The 19,556-nt window shown below is 32.2% G+C and overlaps 3 protein-coding genes across 5 annotated transcripts; all 3 read right to left on the bottom strand.

Annotated features, from left to right (window-relative positions):
* Nucleotides 1-906: 906 nt before the first annotated feature.
* Nucleotides 907-1,730, bottom strand: LOC111919686 (abscisic acid receptor PYL4). Its single transcript, XM_023915264.3, has one exon. The coding sequence runs from the start codon at nt 1,691-1,693 to the stop codon at nt 1,070-1,072; it is 624 nt and encodes a 207-aa protein (XP_023771032.1). The 5' UTR covers nt 1,694-1,730; the 3' UTR covers nt 907-1,069.
* An 8,497-nt stretch (nt 1,731-10,227) lies between these two features.
* On the bottom strand, nt 10,228-12,486 carry LOC111919685 (uncharacterized). The gene is made up of 4 exons (XM_023915263.2): nt 12,332-12,486; nt 10,890-10,995; nt 10,669-10,793; nt 10,228-10,590 (listed from the first exon to the last, which is right to left on the bottom strand). Exons 2-4 carry the CDS (start codon nt 10,969-10,971, stop codon nt 10,360-10,362), a joined length of 438 nt encoding a protein of 145 aa, XP_023771031.1. The 5' UTR covers nt 10,972-10,995; nt 12,332-12,486; the 3' UTR covers nt 10,228-10,359.
* Nucleotides 12,487-14,547: 2,061 nt separating this feature from the next.
* LOC111919683 (cyclic pyranopterin monophosphate synthase, mitochondrial) lies at nt 14,548-16,440 on the bottom strand. Of its 3 annotated transcripts, none has more exons than XM_023915262.3 (3): nt 16,301-16,440; nt 15,528-15,668; nt 14,548-15,285 (listed from the first exon to the last, which is right to left on the bottom strand). In XM_023915262.3, exons 2-3 carry the CDS (start codon nt 15,630-15,632, stop codon nt 14,677-14,679), a joined length of 714 nt encoding a protein of 237 aa, XP_023771030.1. In that variant the 5' UTR covers nt 15,633-15,668; nt 16,301-16,440; the 3' UTR covers nt 14,548-14,676. The 3 variants fall into 3 exon arrangements, with proteins under 3 accessions (XP_023771030.1, XP_023771029.1, XP_042753574.1); XM_023915261.3 differs by having other exon boundaries at nt 15,528-15,649; XM_042897640.2 differs by having other exon boundaries at nt 15,528-15,737; nt 16,301-16,430.
* Between the last annotated feature and the right edge of the window lie 3,116 nt (nt 16,441-19,556).

Here is a 19,556-nt window from a genome sequence, read left to right as displayed (position 1 = left end):
TTTAGAAATTTAATAATATTTTACTCTATTATTTCGTTTGAATGTAAATTTGTCAACATTATTACAATGTTATTCATTACAACTTCAATATAAATATTAGAAAACTACCATTTTTTATGAAATTGTAAACTTTTATTAATTTTGTAACCGTTCTGAAACAATTATTAATAAATCCTTGTGAAATTATTCATAAATTTATTAGTAAATATTTACCATTAAAATATTATTATTTTTAGATATTAATGATATCCTATAATTTTATATTCAAATAATAAAACTCATTACAATGATGCTAAAGAGAGGCGAAGACTAACGTTTACATTTACAAATAAATACTTTTGATTGTGTTTCACTTATACATTTTCCATTTTTAGATCAAATTGCTTATGCCATCTTAACCAAATTAAAATATTTGAATTTGATATTTATAGTTATGACAATGCTCTTTAACTTTAATGTTTATCAAATTTCTTTGCAAAATTTAACGTTGCTGGTACATATAACAACTTATTGTTGCTTTTGATTTTACAGGGCCAATATGAAAAGAATCATATAAAATTCATGGGGGTTGGTACACCGAACAAAGTTAATTCATAAAGCTATTACGCAACATGTTTTAATCAAGAAGTCACATCTTGTTGTGATAAAACAAAGATCACATGGATCATTCATGTTAAAAATTACTGTATTAAAAAAAACAAATTGCTCTAATATAAACATTAAATAATTTTATTTAATAAGTTTTGTCCAAAAACTGTAAAAATGAATATAACTAACATTTTTTATTAAAATTCCACCTAAAACAATGTCACCTATTAATGTAATATGTATTTAATTTATGTTCCCCGTATTTAACCCAGGTCATAATCTAGTTACATTTTCATTTTTAAACATTAAAACTAATAATGAAAGAAGGAACATAATATTCTATTAAACATGAGAGTAATCTAGGATATTTCATAACATTACACCATGAAATACCAACCTGATAAAAATCCCACGAAAAAACATAAGAAAATTATACCAATGACCAATTAGCTAAAAAGTTGTCCAATAAAATGTAGAGTAACTAATTATGGGTTAAATTTTCAGCCATTTGCTTGAGTGACTGCAGGTTACATCGTACAATGGTATCGACGAACACACACGTCTCTTCCTTGGTGTTCTCTGGTGGCACGTCCACAACGTACGACTCCACGACGATGGTGTTTCCGCCACACGTCGGTAAAGAATGGAGCGTGGTGACAGACCGGTAGTTTTTCAGGCGATGGTCTCCACCGACGACGCTGAAGCTCATGACATGGCGTTCGTCATCAAGGATCTCAAGCCGCTCCATGCTGGATCCGGCCGGCAACCCCGACACCACTTGGACCTCCCTTACGGATCCCACGCCACCGTCTCCGACGATGACGTGACAGCTCTTAAGAAAATGTTTATACGCCTGTGGGTTGTCGAAGCGACGGACGACCGACCAGACAGTTTCCATGGGGGCGGAGATCGACAAGGTTATTGTGGAAGAACACTGGTTTTGACCCACCGCGTGAGTGTGGTGGTGGTGGAGGTCTTCGGGGAGGTAAACAGAAGGTGTAACTCTCCGTATGGTAGTGGTGGTAGAGGAATGATTGCGGTGGTTCACGGTGTTTTTGAGGTTGTTGTTTTCTTGAATTCTTTGGACTTGAACTGAGGAAAGCATTGCTTGATTCTTTTAATGAACCGACACTGTGGTACGTACCGTGTATATATATATATATATATATATATATATATATATATATATATATATATATATATATATATATATATATATATATATATATATATAATGTATGTATATGTGAGGATTGGGAATGCGATTGCAAGTTGCATGCAATTAGTTTGAATTTGGTTGGGGGGAGCATGCAAGTAGAAGGAGCAACTTGCATATAAACTTTTACTTTTAGATCCCTTCAGCCATTATCATTAATCATTACTTTATGATATACTTTCTCAGACTTCTAGAAAATTAGAAATTTAATCTAAATAATTTACAATATGAATAAGTAGTTATTCTGGGAAATAAGTTAATCATTTTGATATATGGCATGCGATAATTTGTGCTGTTGTTGTTTTCACCTATCTATTGATGGTTTTAACTCTTAAGTAAGAATTTTTAAAAGGTGAATCAATTATATTTGAGAAGTACAGAGAGTATTGATGAACACTTTGAAGATTAGAATCGACCTAATTCTTCTTATTTCAAAGCCCGGTTTCATTTTAATTGTAACTCAACGGGGTACAATCAACGTAATTAAATGACATGTTAGTGAATAGTGAACATGTAGTATTTTTATTTTGGTACGAGACTCTTACATGCATTAATGTTAGCATTAATAAAATAATACCATTTATTTAACTCCTAAGATTAAATAATACCTTTTCTAGAAGGCATGGTAAAAAAAAAATTAGCGCCATGGCCTCCCACAAGGAATATGTTAAGTCAAAGGCTAGTAATTCAACTACTAATACAAGACTATATTGTAGTATAACCAGACAAACTATACAAATGCCGAAACTAATTAAGACCAAAACTGAAAAGTTAAGATTATTCGTTGTCAATTAGTCTAAAAATTATCCTTATAATCTCTTACTTTTAACCTAGTTGCATTTTTCAATTGTTCTGCATATATGCCTTTTTCTTTATGAGTGATTGCTTTGGAAACTTAACTTAAATTTCGTCAACAACTACTCTAGTACATATAGTCGAATAATTAACAATAAAGTACCATATGCTATACCTAACAGCTACCATAGCTAATCAACTTGCGGTTTCTTTTATGTTTCAAACCTCAACTTCTTCACATGCTAGTTTTCTACAAGAACACACCAATTGGCAATTGGCCACCATTCCAGTCATCTATATTCTAGTGGACTTCTCCCAAAAAAAAAACATTAGTAGCATTCTTATTTTTAATGATACTTTTAAACTTGATTGTGAATTACTATCATTTTTAAGTTTTAATAAAGAGGGATATATATAAAACCAATTAACACTACAAAAAAGGAGTTCAGACATCATCAATTCATGAAACAGATCATAAAATTATCCTGTGAGTATACGTTGGTTGCTAATTTTTGAGCGACAAGATTAGTTAATTATGGAACATCCCAATTTAAGATGAAAATATCCATCGTTGATTTGACACTTTACACTCATTAAACAACCACAAACCGACAAATTAACGGCAAACATATTTAACTACAAATTAGCGATTCGTTTTAGGCTATGTTTGGCGGACTAGATGAAAAACTAGTTGTTAACTTAAAAGCTAACTGATTGATGAAAAGCTAGTTGTTAAATAAAAACCTAGCTGATAGCTGAAAAGCTAGCTTATAAAAAATAACTTTTGGTAAAACTAGCTGAAAAGTTAGCTAAAATATATAAAATTACATAAAAGGACATGTGTTTCTATAATTAATTAAGGGGTGCATTTGGAAAATTTTAAAAAAGCTCCTAAAAAACTAGTCTAAGTAGTTTTTCAAAAAGCTAGCTTATCAGCTACTTTTTAGCTTACCAAACACGACAACATAAAAATCTCAAAAAATAAGCTAGCTGTGGTGCGCCAAACACAACTTTAGTTATAATTCTTTCATGGTTTATCGATATTAACTGTTTCTAATTTATAAAATTAAAGATCACAACAATAAACATACACACAAACATAAATATAGCAAAATCAAATACAATATATATATATATATATATATATATATATATATATATATATATATATATATATATATATATATATATATATATATATATATTTATTAGCTATGAGGATGGGCCGACGTCGGGTGGAGGGGCAAAATGGGTTGATTCATGGGGATGAATCCCAATCAAAAGATTAATAATAATTGGGAGGAAAAGGCCCTAAATCTACTCCTTAGGTTGTTTTGTACATTTCTTTCTATTCCGGTTTAATATATATATATATATATATATATATATATATATATATATATATATATATATATATATATATATATATATATATATATATATATATATATATATATATATATATATATATATTGTCACACCCCCAAACCAGAACGACGGAAACGTTCGGGGCGGAGGACGTCATGTCAAATATCATAACAATTGAATAGTAAAGAAAGTACACACCACCATAATATAAATATATTTGAAAAGTTTACATGATTGTATATGTTACATGTTTGCAAAAGAAATCAAATACAATATGGTGATCCAAAATATGTTACTAACGCCAGCGCGTTAGTCTTCAAAAGTAGTTGCTACCTGGTCTAGCGGTTTCCTGAGAATACAAGTTATTTCAAAGAAAAAGTGTCAACATTTAAGTTGGTGAGTTCATAAGTGGTGTTTTGAGAAAATGTATGCCATTCGAAAGTGCGTGTATGTTTTCCAGAAAATCCCTTATTTTCTATTTGATGTATGAAATGAGTTTGAAAGATTGTTGTATGTACTATATGTATTTGAACCAGGAAAATCCCTTATTTTCCTAAAAGTGAAATGCAGTCTCAAATGACCAAGACCGTAAGCTATAAGAAACTATGACATGCTCAAAAGAATGATGTTGTAAATCGTTATTATACAAAATGAATGTAATTGAACCAGGAAAATCCCTTATTTTCCTAAAAGTGAAGTGCAGTCTTATTGTTAAGTAAAACTAGTTGTGGAAGTGTTTTAACCTGAGTTTTGATCATGCCGATAATACCCTAGAATATAGTTATTACCCCCCAAGCATGATTGAGTTATGTATTACTACGTGCATGAGTCATTGTTTCCGCGTGTTGTGAGTTCCTCATAACCATACTAGACGTAGTACCTAATGTTGACATTTGTCACCCCAATGACGGACTGTAGCTAACAGTCAGGGTGCGGAGTTGTCAGCCCTGGATAGATCTATACACACTTGTCACGCTCTCCCTCCAAGAGACTCTGGTTATAGGTGGGGACTTTCGTTTGGTACAAACAAAGCCATATGTCATCACATGATTGCTAACAACAAGTTCATGAGTAATATGATGAAAATCATTCGCATGAAATGATTTCGTTTTCTACCGTGTTACAAAAACATGATGATGAGTTGAGTTTTCTTGTAAAAGCATCATGTTATAGTTGAAATGGTTACTCTTGATATGATGTAGTATGCAAATGTATAAATAAAACCTATTTCTATTTATAAAACATATTGTATCACAAGAGGGTAAAGTTGTGTTGTGAGGTGTTTTGCATGATAATGACTTCATAAGATAGTTAAAACAACAGTATGAAAAGTATATCAAAAGGTCGATATTTCACACGATTATAGTTGTGTGTTTACTTGTATTCCCCCCTAAAAGTGTTTAAAAAGCATTTAAAGTGTGGTTGTAGGGGTATGAACTCACTTGATTGAAGTGGTTGATTTGAAGTAGTCGAGAGGAGAATCGAGCAGAACTTCGACAGGAAGAGTTGGAAACGCGGGAAAATATCGGGATTCTCGGGAATCTCGGGAATCTCGGGAACACAAAACCTTCCTTCGGGACTTGAAGGTGAAAACCGGGGCTTCGGGAGGGCTTCGGGAGCTTAACCGCAGAGTTTCAGCACGAGAGATGGAAGAATGGAGCACCTAAACCCGACACCCCAAGAGTTCTATTTATAGGGGCATTTCTGGTGTGCCACGTCGTGGCTAAGGTTGGCCACGTCGTGGGGAGCAAGCCTTATCCCCTTACGTTGATTGGACGCCCTCAGTCACTTGCCGGGTCGCGGCCAAGCTGTGCCACGTCATGGGGGCCTGACAGCCTCGGATTTTGGACCCCGAACTTGTAAAATCCGTAACTTTTGCATACGAGCTCCATTTTCGACGTTCTTTATATGCACGCGTAGCTGAAAATGTCATCTACAACTCTCGTTTAGACTTCATCGGCAAATTTTGACTTTATTTTTAATTATTTATTTTTAACGGGCCGGGACACGAAAAGTCCGTTAAAAATCCATAACTTCTTCATCCTATGTCCGTTTTCGTCAGACTTTTCGCCGTTGCGCTACTAATGTTGAGACCTTCGATTCTCATTTAGGTTGTTTTGGTCAAAAGTATCTCGAGCTCTATTTCGAGTTTTTAGCTGTCTACTGTTGTACCCGAATCTTAGAAAAATCATAACTTCCTCATACGAAGTCAGATTTGGACGTTCTTTTTATGTACGCTCACGGTTTGATGTTATATATAACTTTCATTTAGATACTTAAGGCTAAAAACTATTGTATTGAAACTTCGCGTTTTTCGTTTAATCGGTGTTGCCGGTTTTGTCGGGAATTTTAGAATGGTTATAACTTCCTCGTTATAACTCGGATTTTTGTGTTCTTTATATGTATGAAAACCTTGTTACGATATTTACCACTTAGTATACTCAATTACGGTTTTATAAAAGTTTAAATTTTGACCTGAATTTTGCTGTTGTTACATATATATATATATATATATATATATATATATATATATATATATATATATATATATATATATGAGAAAATTAAACATCCCCCTACCTTTTAATCCTACCAATCCTCCTACGCATTTAAATGATAACATGTGTCATATTATTATCTTAAAATATTATAAAATCTCATTAAATTAACATTAAATGTTACACATGTCACTATTTCATTGGGTAGGAGAATATGTAGGAACAAAAAGTAGGAGAATATTTAATTTCTCATATATATATATATATATATATATATATATATATATATATATATATATATATATATATATATATATATATATATATATACATACTAGGTTTGAGCCCCATGTATTACATGGGTGTATTTAAAACAATTAAATATGTATAAACATTTGAGAAATTTGAATTTATAAAAAAAATAAGAAAAATATTGAGTTACTAAAATTAATTTTTTTTTCGTTTAAATTTAAACAAACCATTTAGATAAAATAATCAAAGCAAATTAATGAGATTTTATTTTAAAATTTGAAATTATAAGGAAAGTCCATTAATGAAATTGATATGTATTTATTATTAAATTTAAATACCATATGGAATTTAATAAAATAGGTAAAGCACAAAATTACATATGGAATAAAAATTAATTCAAAACAACCACAAAATGACATGTGGCAAAATGAATGAGAATGTGACAAGTGTTAAAAAAAACATTCATTTATTAGAGAAGATATATATATATATATATATATATATATATATATATATATATATATATATATATATAATAGGTGTGAGACCCATGTATTATATGTGTTTATTTAAAAAAATTAAATATAAAATTTTAATAATTTGAAAAGTTTGAATTTATAAGAAAAATGATAAATTTTTTGAATTATTAAAATTAATGAGACTTTAATATATTGAATACATTACATGTATAAACCCTTTCTAATAAATACCTTACATATATATTACCTTACATATTAAATGTGAAATTTTAATTTAATAAAATGAAAAATACAATAAAATGACAAGTGGAAAATAGAAAATTTAAAAATTCTACAAAATATCATGTGTCCAAATAAATGAGAAGATGACATGTGGCAAAAAAAAACCTTCATTTATTAGAGTATATATATATATATATATATATATATATATATATATATATATATATATATATATATATATATATATATATATATATATATATATATATATATATATATTGTTCATACATCTACTATAATAAATGAAAATCTTTTTGTTATATGTCATACAACCAATTTAGAGCAAAAGTAATTAGAAAAGTTGCTAATGGTTCATTTAACACTAATGGTCTTTTTTACCACAAAATTTCAATTTTCACGCCGAGTTTCGATTTTAACAAATTTTAGTGTTAAATGAACAATGTTACGATCATCACTAAAAACATTTGAAAAGTTACAGAAATTTCAAATGAATACTTAGTAATTAAAATGACATCTCTGAGATTACTATCTCCTTAATTCTAAATCAATCTCCAATTCCATTCTCAAGCTGTCCTTTCCTTATCCATCCAAAATTTCCAATTTTAAAATCACAAATTAATGTTGATTTACAGAATTTGAATTTACCAAAAAAAATTATTTCGATGTTAATGTTGACTTTTGGGAAAATTAAAAGTTATAAATCAATTTCCTATATAATAAAGATATATTAATATATGAGTTTTAAATCTTACTTATATAAACTTTATACTGAAACTAATATAAAAAGGGTAACCCATAGTACGTATAAAGTAAAAAATGGATTAGTTTTTTCAATATATTTTTTTGCCACGATATCCTCGAAAAATAGATAGGATTGTTATTTTAGATCCAAAACACGGTTCACCAAGGAGGCCATTATGATCAACAAGAATTTAATTTTTATCCTAATTGATTTGGATTTTCAAATTTAAAGAAATGATTTTTAAAATGCTATCAACATACATTTTAATATTTTTATTAACCAAACAATATCAATATAGTTATAAATGTTAGATATCCGGCTGTTCTTTTGTCAGCAAGTAACAGATTAATCATTAATGTATACAGGTACCAAAAAGATGGATAGAGACAAAACTTTGACATGAGCATTGAAATTTAACAAAGTTGAAGCATGGCGACAGCCTGTATATGGCCAACCTAAACTCAAACCCAAACACAATACTTATGACTTATAACTTATAACTTATCCATCCCAAACTCCTACTTGTATTGTTTCAAGGAAAAGCTTTGCTCATTCAATTTTGGTTGTATGTGGAAAAGACGAAAACAAGTTGTTGCGGGCTCCGTACATATAATTGACTATCAATGTGTAATGTACGTGTTTGTCTACTCTTATAGGTAAACCTACAAGACGGTTTACATTAACTCTATATATCTTTGTGTGGGCCCTTATACGTATATGTACGACGAAAGCACGTTTTCATGACAATCGTAAACACGCAAATATTTTTCTTGTTTTTTTCCCCTTTTGCTGACACATGCCTTATGGGTAGGAATGTTCGTTTGAATGAGTAGGTTTAGTCCGATCTAGTAAATTCATATTGATTTCAGTTTTTAAACTATGAACCTGGATAGTTTGAATTAAGTATATATCCCATACGCACCAACTCTTTCATAATTCAGTTGAAACGGTTTTTACAATTTGGTTTTTAAGAACATTACAACAAAATATATAAATTAATTCAAATTGACAAACACTAAAATGGGCCGATTTGTACAAATAAAAAGTTAATAAATAATAACTAGTTATAAAAATATTATTAAAAATATAAATATAAATAAATAAGAAATCAGTTTTGTTTAATTATCCTATTCTCATTTTAGTAACCAAAATAAATATAATATTCAAAATAATAATTTGGTTTTAGTCGAAACCAATATACAAATTCGAATATCCAAATTATATAGTTCAATTCAAAATGTCCAGTCAAATTATATAGTTCAATTCAAAATGTCCAATCAGCACTCCGGTTATATTCAAATAGTAAACCGTTTTTATAGGTTTTTTTGGAAGGTTTCATGAGTTTTTTAATATTCATCTTAAACAATAAAATTTTATAAAAGAGAGCATGATTACAAAACAAATTTAGCATATCTAACACTTAATTTTCTACATATTCACATGAACAAAATGTAAACCGTCTAATAATTTCAAACCCAAAATAGGGATATACGCCACACATGAGTTGTTTGATATTCATCTTCAACAATAAAGTGTACACATTTCGTTTCAAACGGGACTTTTAACCCTCACCTTTTAGCTAATGGCACATACCCGTCAACTCTTGATACCGGTAAGCTAAAGACCCTTAGGTGAACATTTGTCACATTGACTTCATTTCTTCTTTTATTTGGTTTTTTTTTTCACATCATTCTGACATGTTTGATTTAGAATTTGAAGGATTCTTGGTCAGTTCTACAAGGCAATGTATCAAGTTTCCAACTCTTTCTAGTAGAGACGCTTCTACAAGGTTGAACAAATTTGTGCCTTTTATATTAAACCTTTTAGGTTGGGGAATTAACTTAAATCGATTACCTACAAAAACTCGATTCTCTCATGCATTTGCTCACTTTGTGATGAAACTGTTAAATCTATTGAACATCTTTTTGCTACTTGATTGTTAGCATAAAGTATAGTAGTATAAAACATGTTTAGATATCTTTAGTGATTTGTCTATGTAAAAGACCAATTGAAATAAACACTTGCCAAGTTGCAAGTAATTGACAATTTCCAACAAAAACTCAATGAATTATTCAATAAAAATTCCAAATTTAAAAGGTCAACAAAATGAAACTTAAAAATCTTTCAAGTTGAACTAATTAAACATGATTTATAAATTTTTTTTAGAAAAAGGCCAACCTAAGATGTGGTGTTTGACTCTGGTGCACCTTTCACGTAAATTGGGTGAAGTACATGGCCTTCTTTGGGCTCAACATGGATCCACTTGCGTCCACTAAGCTTATGGCGTTCAAATTTCACACACCCTTCTTTCAAAGCATAAAGTGTATGATCTTTTCCCATTCCAACATAATCTCCTGGGTGGAAACGAGTGCCTCTTTGTCTCACAATGATATTCCCAGGTACCACTCTCTGTATTTCCCAAATATAAATAAATAAACAAAACATATGATTTAAATATTTAATATGAATTTAGAAATTTAGTTGAACCTCGCCACCAAACTTCTTGACACCAAGCATCTTGGGTTTTGAGTCACGTCCGTTTTTTGTTGACCCTGCTGTTTTTTTGGTGGCCCAACGTCTGAATATCATGCTTAATCCATCTCCAGTTACATCTATCATTCAGTTAAAAATAATAAAAAAATGTTATCACAATTAAAAGAATATAATGGAAAGACAATAAATAAATAAAAGGGTTATAAGAGGTGTACCTCTTGCAGAACTGTAGACAGGAATTTTTGTAACCAGGTTGCTAACGGTTAATCTTCTACACAAAGAAGCTGCAAAATTCATCCTCCTCTTTTATGTAACTAAAACCTGTAAAAAAAAGGATTTAAAAATAATGAGAACAAGTTACTGAAGGCGCCTATATAACCTAATTGAGCAACTGTCAAAGCTTCTATTGAAAGAGGAGCATATAGAAGAAGAGGGAGACTATGATTAGAGATTGCAGGTCTCTAGTGAAGGAAATGAGAAAATTACAAACTTTTTAGAATTTCTGTTCATGTAAGACTTTTTTTTTTTCTTGGTACTTTATCATTATAAGGTGTTTCCCTATCAAGATTTAAGGCATTTAAGGCATCTATTTTTTTTCAGAGGGACAATGTCATTAAACAGTAACCAAGTTTTAGATTTATTCCAACCTAATTAAGAGGTTTTACGACTCAAGATTCATTTTTGTTCCAATTTTATAAAACTTTATACATTTTTGTTCTGCTGCTATGTCATTTGAAAACCAAGTTTGCCTTCTACCTGTTCTTCAGGTAAACCATATTACTAAGCACATGTATGCTTCTAGTAATGCTAAAGTTAAGTAGGCAACATGACAGGATGTATATAGGTTCATCCTGTGATGTAATATCATGGAAAGTAATAGCAGTATTGCAATAGCAAGTCCTTGCAGCTTACAAATTTGCATGCTCAGAAGTACCAAAGATTTAGGAGCTCAAATATCAAAAGAACAATGTTGTTAGATATATATATGATGCAAGCATCGTGTTAGTTGAATTTATCATTGTTGCATCACTATGAAGGATCAACTAGCTCAACATACGCAACAGGTACCAATGCTAGGTTAGGATCCGATACTAAACTCTTAAAGGGAATCATGGTGGCATACGAATAACCTTATCCTGAGACCATTGCAAGTGTAAAGATTGAGAAGAAGTTGAAAGTAGATTAGTCTGAAACATCCGACAATACTCAACTGAAAGAAGCAACTTCAGTTATGAAAGTCACTGGAAAACATCATAAACCCTCTAAACCCTAATTCCAACAGAGAATATAACCCATTTAAAGAACATAAATTAAACTCTATACATAGAATGGATAGATAAAGCTAACAAACAATCACAAGGGTAATTGGCCTAGGGTGTCTAAGTTCAATGTAAGACCTCATATTCCTGGTTAAAAACCCAATTAAAGAATCAAACGAGGCAATTTGAATGATAACAACTTGCAATGCATTAGTACAACAAAACATAAACAACAAAAACAAGATGACCTGAAATCGACCAAAAAACGAGGAGCAGTAGCACGACGACAAGGTAAAATCGATTTGTAACAAAAGAATTCATGATTAAGTCATCCAGAAAATAAACCCTAGGTTAATTTGAAAGAAACACATAAAGAGGATATAGGAAGAGAAGCCTACAGAATTGACAACTTTGATGCTACTTATCAAGTCGGAGGTCAAGAGCCTTGGTCGCTCAATTTATTGGTGGAGATTTGCCGATCAGGCAAGAACAGGAGGGAAGTCGCAAGAAGGAAAAAGAAAACGTTGGATCGGTGATTGATGAGATTGAGGTAAAAGAAAAAATATCGTTCATATTTTGGGCTAAAGAGTAGCTGATGGGCTGGCCCAGAAGAAAGATACTTTTTAAATAGGCCCACGATGAAGTTGTGAAAAAGCGGTGTGAAAACGCAAAAGTAGCGGTACCATAAATTATGTCAAAATCTTTGATCAATGAAACAATCTAGAAACTATAATGTACCTTCTTCTGTTATTGCATCATGAAAAGCATAAACATGAATGTTGTAAATAAATATACATTTTACTAACTTGGTCTAAAGAAGCTTACGAAGATCTGTAATTCTATATGAATCAATTTCTAGATCGGTTTGAGTTCAACACTTGAGCACAACGAGTTCTTTAATTCTGATTTCGGACCTGTTTGAGTTCAGCACTCCCTACATATCATAAACACAAAGGGATTAAACTTGTAGACAGATTAAACCGGAAATCAGAGAGGTGAGATTAAACATGTGAAAAGATTAAACTTGTAAAAAAATAAAAAAGAAATCTTATGTTAAGCTGTTAAAGAAATCAGAAAATGAAGTGGGATCGAGCCGGTAAAGAGATTAAACCGGAAAGAAATGGATCTGGAAGCGGAGCTTAGCGATGTTTGGAATACTGGACCGGCTTCGGTTCCAGTCCCAGGATATTGGTGAGATTGCGGTGGAATACTGGTTTGAAGACCCGTTATTTTTTCTAGGTCTTCAAACCAGTATCCCGTCGCAATCTCACTGATATCTCAACGTCATTAACCGCACAATCAAGAAGTCAAACAAAACTAAAAAGCTTGTAATTTGTAGGTTAGGTTTTAAGCCTCCAAGGTGAAGTCGGGAAGGACTAGGGGGTTGTTTGCATTGGGTGTAAATTGCTTTGGTTTCTACAAATAGAAGGAATGCTTTAGATGATATATTGATGACAACTTGTTGGGCTATTTGGAAATATTGAAATGCATTAATCTTTTATAATGCCAAAAAGAAGATGATTTTTGAAGTAATTGTTGATAATTCATGTGATTGGTTTGTGAGTAGGAATAGAAAAATAACAATTAAATGGGTTGATTGGTTATTAAGAATATTTTTATTTAATATTTTACTAGCTTCTTACTTATTTTTTATTTAATAAATATCTACAACTGTTTATAAAAAATTTGAATAAGACAGATGTCAGAATCAGCAAGAGACTTTGAAAAATCTATCTTTGATTGAAAACATATTATTTGATTAGAATGGATGTATTGAATGATAAAGTTAATCAGTGGAACCATAAAGCATTCAAGAAACCAAATCAAGCAAATGCATATAACAATAGCACAAAGCCTGCAATTATTTAAGAAAAAAAAATAAGACATTTCATGCCTACACAATATTAGGCTAGTCATGGGCCAAAAATATGCCAAATTGCGGCCCATGAAGGTGATATCGTAGCTGGAGTCATAAAATCACAGATGAGTCTAACCACTTGCGATTCGTGTGGTTATTTTCTGAAAACAAATAAAAATTATTTATTATTTATTTATATTTCTTTCATTTATTAGTTTATTAAACTATTTTTCAAATAGATTCAAAAAGTTTCACTCAATAAAAAGCCTTAATATGTTTTTTTTTCTAAAAAAATTTATCTATAAAATATTAAACTATAATATATTTTTTGTTTATAAATTTTAATTCTCAACTAAATAATTTGTTTTTGTTTTTTATAAAGTTGACTAATATTCAAATTATTTATATATTTAAAATATTCTAAACACAAATTAAATTCGTGTTGACACGCGGCACGTATAAACACGTGACACGACATGTATAAAAACCAAATTAAATTCGTATTTTTATGTAACATAGTTAAAAACATGTTTAATCGTGGCTTGTCACAAGTCACATGGATTAATTATATGACGTGTGTGTGTTTGATACACAAAACACATTTAACAATTTGTGTCGTGTTTGTGTTTGTCATATTTTTGTCGTATAAATTTGTGTCTGACAGGTATCACAGATTGCTCCGGTCTAATTAAAACTTTTGTATTGTTGAATGATTTTAAGATCATATATTTTTCCTGTTTAGCAATAAGATGAAAATTTCTAAGGGGTTTTATATTTCTTTTAGATTTAGCAAATGATAATACTAAGAACAATATCTGATGATACTACAACCTAATCCAAGGTGTTGAAAAAATGTTTTAGCACTAACATACATAATCTGAAGAATCATTGTTTCTTCTCCCTAGACCAATCCCCACTCTTCCCTCCAGTTTTATGTTCCAATCGTACATCTGTAATCTGAATATGTTTTGATGCAGCCTTACACATATCATAAACAGTTAACCCAGCAAGAGTAACTGCTGTCAATGCTTCCATCTCAACCCCAGTTTTCCCTGTTGAAGCAGCCTCCCCTCGTATTTCAACACAATAATCACAAGGGTTTAATCGTAAATCAACACCAACATGAGTTAAGTTGATATTGTGGCATAGTGGGATAAGATTACTAGTCTGTTTTGCTCCTGTTATTCCAGCTATCTTTGCTACACTAAGAACATCTCCCTTTGCAACCTGGTTGGCAGAAACTAAGTCATATACTTTCTTCCCCAAAATAACTTTACAGCTTGCAATTGCAACTCTCGTGCTAATATCCTTGTCAGACACATCCACCATTTGAGCTTCACCTTTCACACTAATATGGCTCAGTTTTGATTCATTTTCCATTTCCATTTTTATTTTTTCAACAGGTGTAATCTCCGAGTCTTGGGATATAGGTTGACTTTCACTGGAACCAGTAAGACTTGTAGGCGGAGCTTCACCAAAAACAAATTCCATCTCCTGAAAATTTTCAAACATTTTATAATTAACTGAATTCCCGTTTCTATAATGTCAAACTTCATCAATCATTAGTGTCCCATATAATAATATAAGTAGAGTGAACATGGTCTAAATTTTTTTGAGGTCTCTTGATACATAAATACATGGAATTCTTCAATGACATCTTCCCATTCTGGTGTAGATATCAAAGAAATAAAAAACAGATTTAATTCTTAAAGTTATAGAAATAATTAAAAATGCACCTTATTAAGCTCATCAATGGTGCTGGCAATATCATGGCTGCTGCTGCTGCTGCTAAACGGCCTTCTTGATTTATGTAACATCAATGATGCCCGACGAAGATACATGATAGTAAAAAGCTCCCCTTATAGATACAGGAAATACTGAATTAGGAGCAAATCTAATGAGCCACATTTCTATATTCAGTCTCATTCATGCATTTTAACGAATACCTACAATGCTTTAAACCAATTGGTTAAAGTGGATCAAAAGATCACAAAACCTCATCATCCAAAGCATTCTCTGTGGAGTATACTGCCTGACGTATCTATTGATTATTTACACTTACCCTGTTCAGAGATTAACGGTGCCCGGAAGAAAAACAATGATTCAAAACTTAGCCCTCTTGATTACGAATTTTCTCTATGTAAGGATGTCTTTGTTGTGTACTAAAGTCCCGATCAGCATAAGTGCATAATACAACTAGATTAATAGTGTTCGTGGCTATCAGGACAAAACCTATACCACCAGTCAAATGCAGTTTTCTTCTTTAGGAAAAAGACTGATGTCTGTGATGTTTATTAAACATGAGCCATATGGATTATAGATCTATATCTAAACTAATTCAACGCTATCAGAACTTGAAAATTTTGTACAAAATTAAGTTTCTAAAAGGAAACTTGAGAAAATCAAGCACAAAACAGAACATAATAGACGACCCACACCAAGACTAAAAATTGCAATTCGAGAAGGACTAAGGCAAGTTGAGACGAGAAGTCAGAACTCAGAAGCTTACTTGTAATTTGTAGGTTAGGATTCAAGCCACCAAGGTGAAGTCGAGAACGAGAAGGACTAAAAAACTACAGCTCGTCCGCCCCCAACCCACCACGTCCAAGGTGAAGCCGTGAAGTCGTGTTGAAGGACTACAGGTTTAGCCAAAAGGGGTTTCTGATTTCTTGATTTTTATTTGGTTTTTTTTTATTTTTATTTTTATTTTTTTATTTTTTTATTTTTTAAACGCTCTTCGCACCTTGCCACATAAGCATTTTAAATGTCATATCATTTTTCTCATTTTAACACCTACACTTAACATTTGATAAGGAGTGATAACACTTTTAGCACTCAACTTTTTATATTTTTTTTTATAATTTAATTTAATTACTATATTTTAATAAATATATTTTTTTTATTTACTTTTTGTAATTTAATTTAATAACTTTATTTTAATAAAAAATTATATATATATATATATATATATATATATATATATATATATATATATATATATTAATAAATTGGTGAGGTTGCTAAGTCTTAAATTGAGAATTTAATTTTCAACCATATTACTTTGAAGACCACCGTACATATATGTACAATCCCAAGAATATTGCATCAACCAATCAAATGTATTTAACAATTTCTCTTACATCTCGCTATAACCTTGGCGTTCTTTCCTTGGCGACCTCCTTAGCGAGAGCTAAGGGGTGGTATTCTAAACCCATGGCGAGCTAAGCGAGTGGCTTTGGCGAGTGCCACTCCGCTTAGCCTAATAAAATAGATTTATAATAAAATAATAAATATTAATAACACTAGCTGTGAGATACATAGAATGGATAGATAAAGCTAACAAACAGTCATAAGGGTAACTGGCCTAGGGTGTCTAAGTTCAATGTAAGACCTCAGATTTCTGATTAACAGCGTGCAATGCATTAGGCTAAAGGGAATGGCTCGCCAACTCCCTCGCCATGAAACTCACCACCACTCCTTTCAATGTGTTAAACTTCTCGCTTCTTCCATGCTCGCTAAGAGCTTGACGACAGGAAAGAGAAAAAACAGAAGAGAAGATGGGTTATGATTGGTCTCTTTTTTTGTTTTCATTTTTTTGAAAAAAATCAAGCCCTTTGATTGGTTTTTTTTGATTTTTTTTTCTCTTAAAATCCAGGTGTATGTGTTTAAGATAAAAACTTATGTGGAAGGTAAAATTATGATGTGGCAATGTGTTTAGCATGTGCTAGACATGCTACCACTCCTCTTAGCCTTAGTACACCAAAACATAAAGAACAAAAACGAGATGACCTAAAATCGACCAAAAAACGAGGAACAGGAGCACCGAAGAGAAGGTAAAATAGATTTGCTACAAAAGAATTCATGATAAATAGTCATCCAGAAAATAAACCCCAGGTTAATTTGAAAGAAACACAGAAAGAGGATATAGGAAGAGAAGCCTACAAAATTGACAACTCTGATGAAGCTGAACCTTAAAAGATTCGCCGAAGATCAACGTCGACGGAGTGCGTAGCCGCCGACAGCCCGATCGCTATATACGAAATGAGCCGATCTTAACCAAGCTGTCACGGGATGACTCTTTTAGACTAGTCAATATCGTGTGCCACTTAGTGCTTCTCCGACTAAGTCAGGCTAACTTCGACGATCTAGATGTACTAACGAACTTAGGAAGCAAGATTTACGACAAGGGACACTTCAAGAAAGCTTCTATTATATAACTCAACTTCTTTGCAAGACAACTTCTTGATGGTTTGGACAAATGAGTCCTCCCCCTATTTATAGGAACCTTACACCTCCTCAAATGGAAGTTTCTAGGTCCCGATCATTCATGACTAATCTAGACTCTTCCTGCTATATACATAGATTTTACAAGACTCTAGAACATGGTAGACTTGTATACGATGCTCTAGAAATCTCTAAGTCGTCCCGACATTATCCAAATCATTCTTGTATGATCTAGCGTGTTCTAGATCATTCCAAAGTCTTCCGGGTCGTTCTAGCTTCGTCTAGCGTCCTCTTGATTATTCCGGATCGTTCTCCTTTGCTCCACGGACATCTACAATATTCTAGCATCTTCCAGGGTCTCGTAGAGCATTCCTGATCTCTTTGGAGACTTCTCGAGTATACTTGATTGTTCCGGAGTTCTCTAGACGATTGTAGAATTTTCCAGAAACTTGGTTCGTGACACCCTCCCCCACTTAAACCCTTGACGTCCTCGTCAAGTCTTCTATACATATGTCTCGATCTTGTCACGGGGCTACTTCGTGTCTTTTCGTTTTCTCCAAAGTATCTCTTCGAGTAAGGCGTTCTTTTATTTCTTGATGTACTTTGAATCCTATTTCTTCTCTCAGCCTCGTAAAACCTTGAGTAACTCTTCATGTGGGATATGGATCCCTGTTCCTTCAAACGTGCCTTGCTTATTCGAACTTCCCCTTTTGGCTTCATATTCTTCTTGATTATATTGCTCTGGTCATAACACATCTTCATAGTTGAAAGGGATCGTGCTTTTGTCTTTCTTCTTTCCAAGGGAATTATATGGATAGTTGATCCCTTGGTTATACGCAGGGTGTTGTCTCTTTCGAACGACCAAGGACATACCATATCCAGGAAATCCATTCCTAGTACCATGCGATAGTCGTCCATCGGAACCACTATCAAGTCGATGGCCCCTTCCCATTCTGCAATCTTCATGGGTATTCCACGAGAAACTCCGAGGATCGGATTAGATGGAGAGTTGACAACCTTCAACCGACCTAACTCCTTTGTATAATGAATACCCAACTTCCTTGCTTCTTCCTCTGTGATGAAACTATGTGTTGCTCCAGAATCTACTAGCGCCTTAGTGTTCCTTGCATTCACTTTAACTTCGACGAACATGAGACTTCCTCCTTTATTTTCTTCCTTCTTAGAAGATTTTATCTTATCTTTCGATATTGAGTTCAGAAAACACATTGAGCTTATTTGTGCTTCGTCTTCTTTTTCTTGCAAAACCATCGCATAGAAAGTCTTTTTCTTCGGACAGTCTCGGATCAAGTGAGGACCATCACACAAGTAGCACTTGATCTTTTTTCGCTCTTCTCTTCGGTTTCTTCCTTCGATTTCTTTTCCTTTCGTATTTAAAGGTTGGGGTGCGTTTTGTTTTGGTTCCGATTCCGTCATAGTTTGTTCTCCCCCACTATTCTTCTTAACCGTGTTTTCTTTTCGAAATTCCATTAGATCTTCTGCCACGGCAATAGCTTCGTCAATGTCTTTGACATTTCTCCTCT

Source organism: Lactuca sativa, chromosome 8 (genome assembly GCF_002870075.4).
Source record: "Lactuca sativa cultivar Salinas chromosome 8, Lsat_Salinas_v11, whole genome shotgun sequence".
NCBI classification, from domain to species: domain Eukaryota; kingdom Viridiplantae; phylum Streptophyta; class Magnoliopsida; order Asterales; family Asteraceae; genus Lactuca; species Lactuca sativa.
Note: the sequence above shows the minus strand (reverse complement) of the source record. Positions and strands in the feature narration are given on the sequence as shown.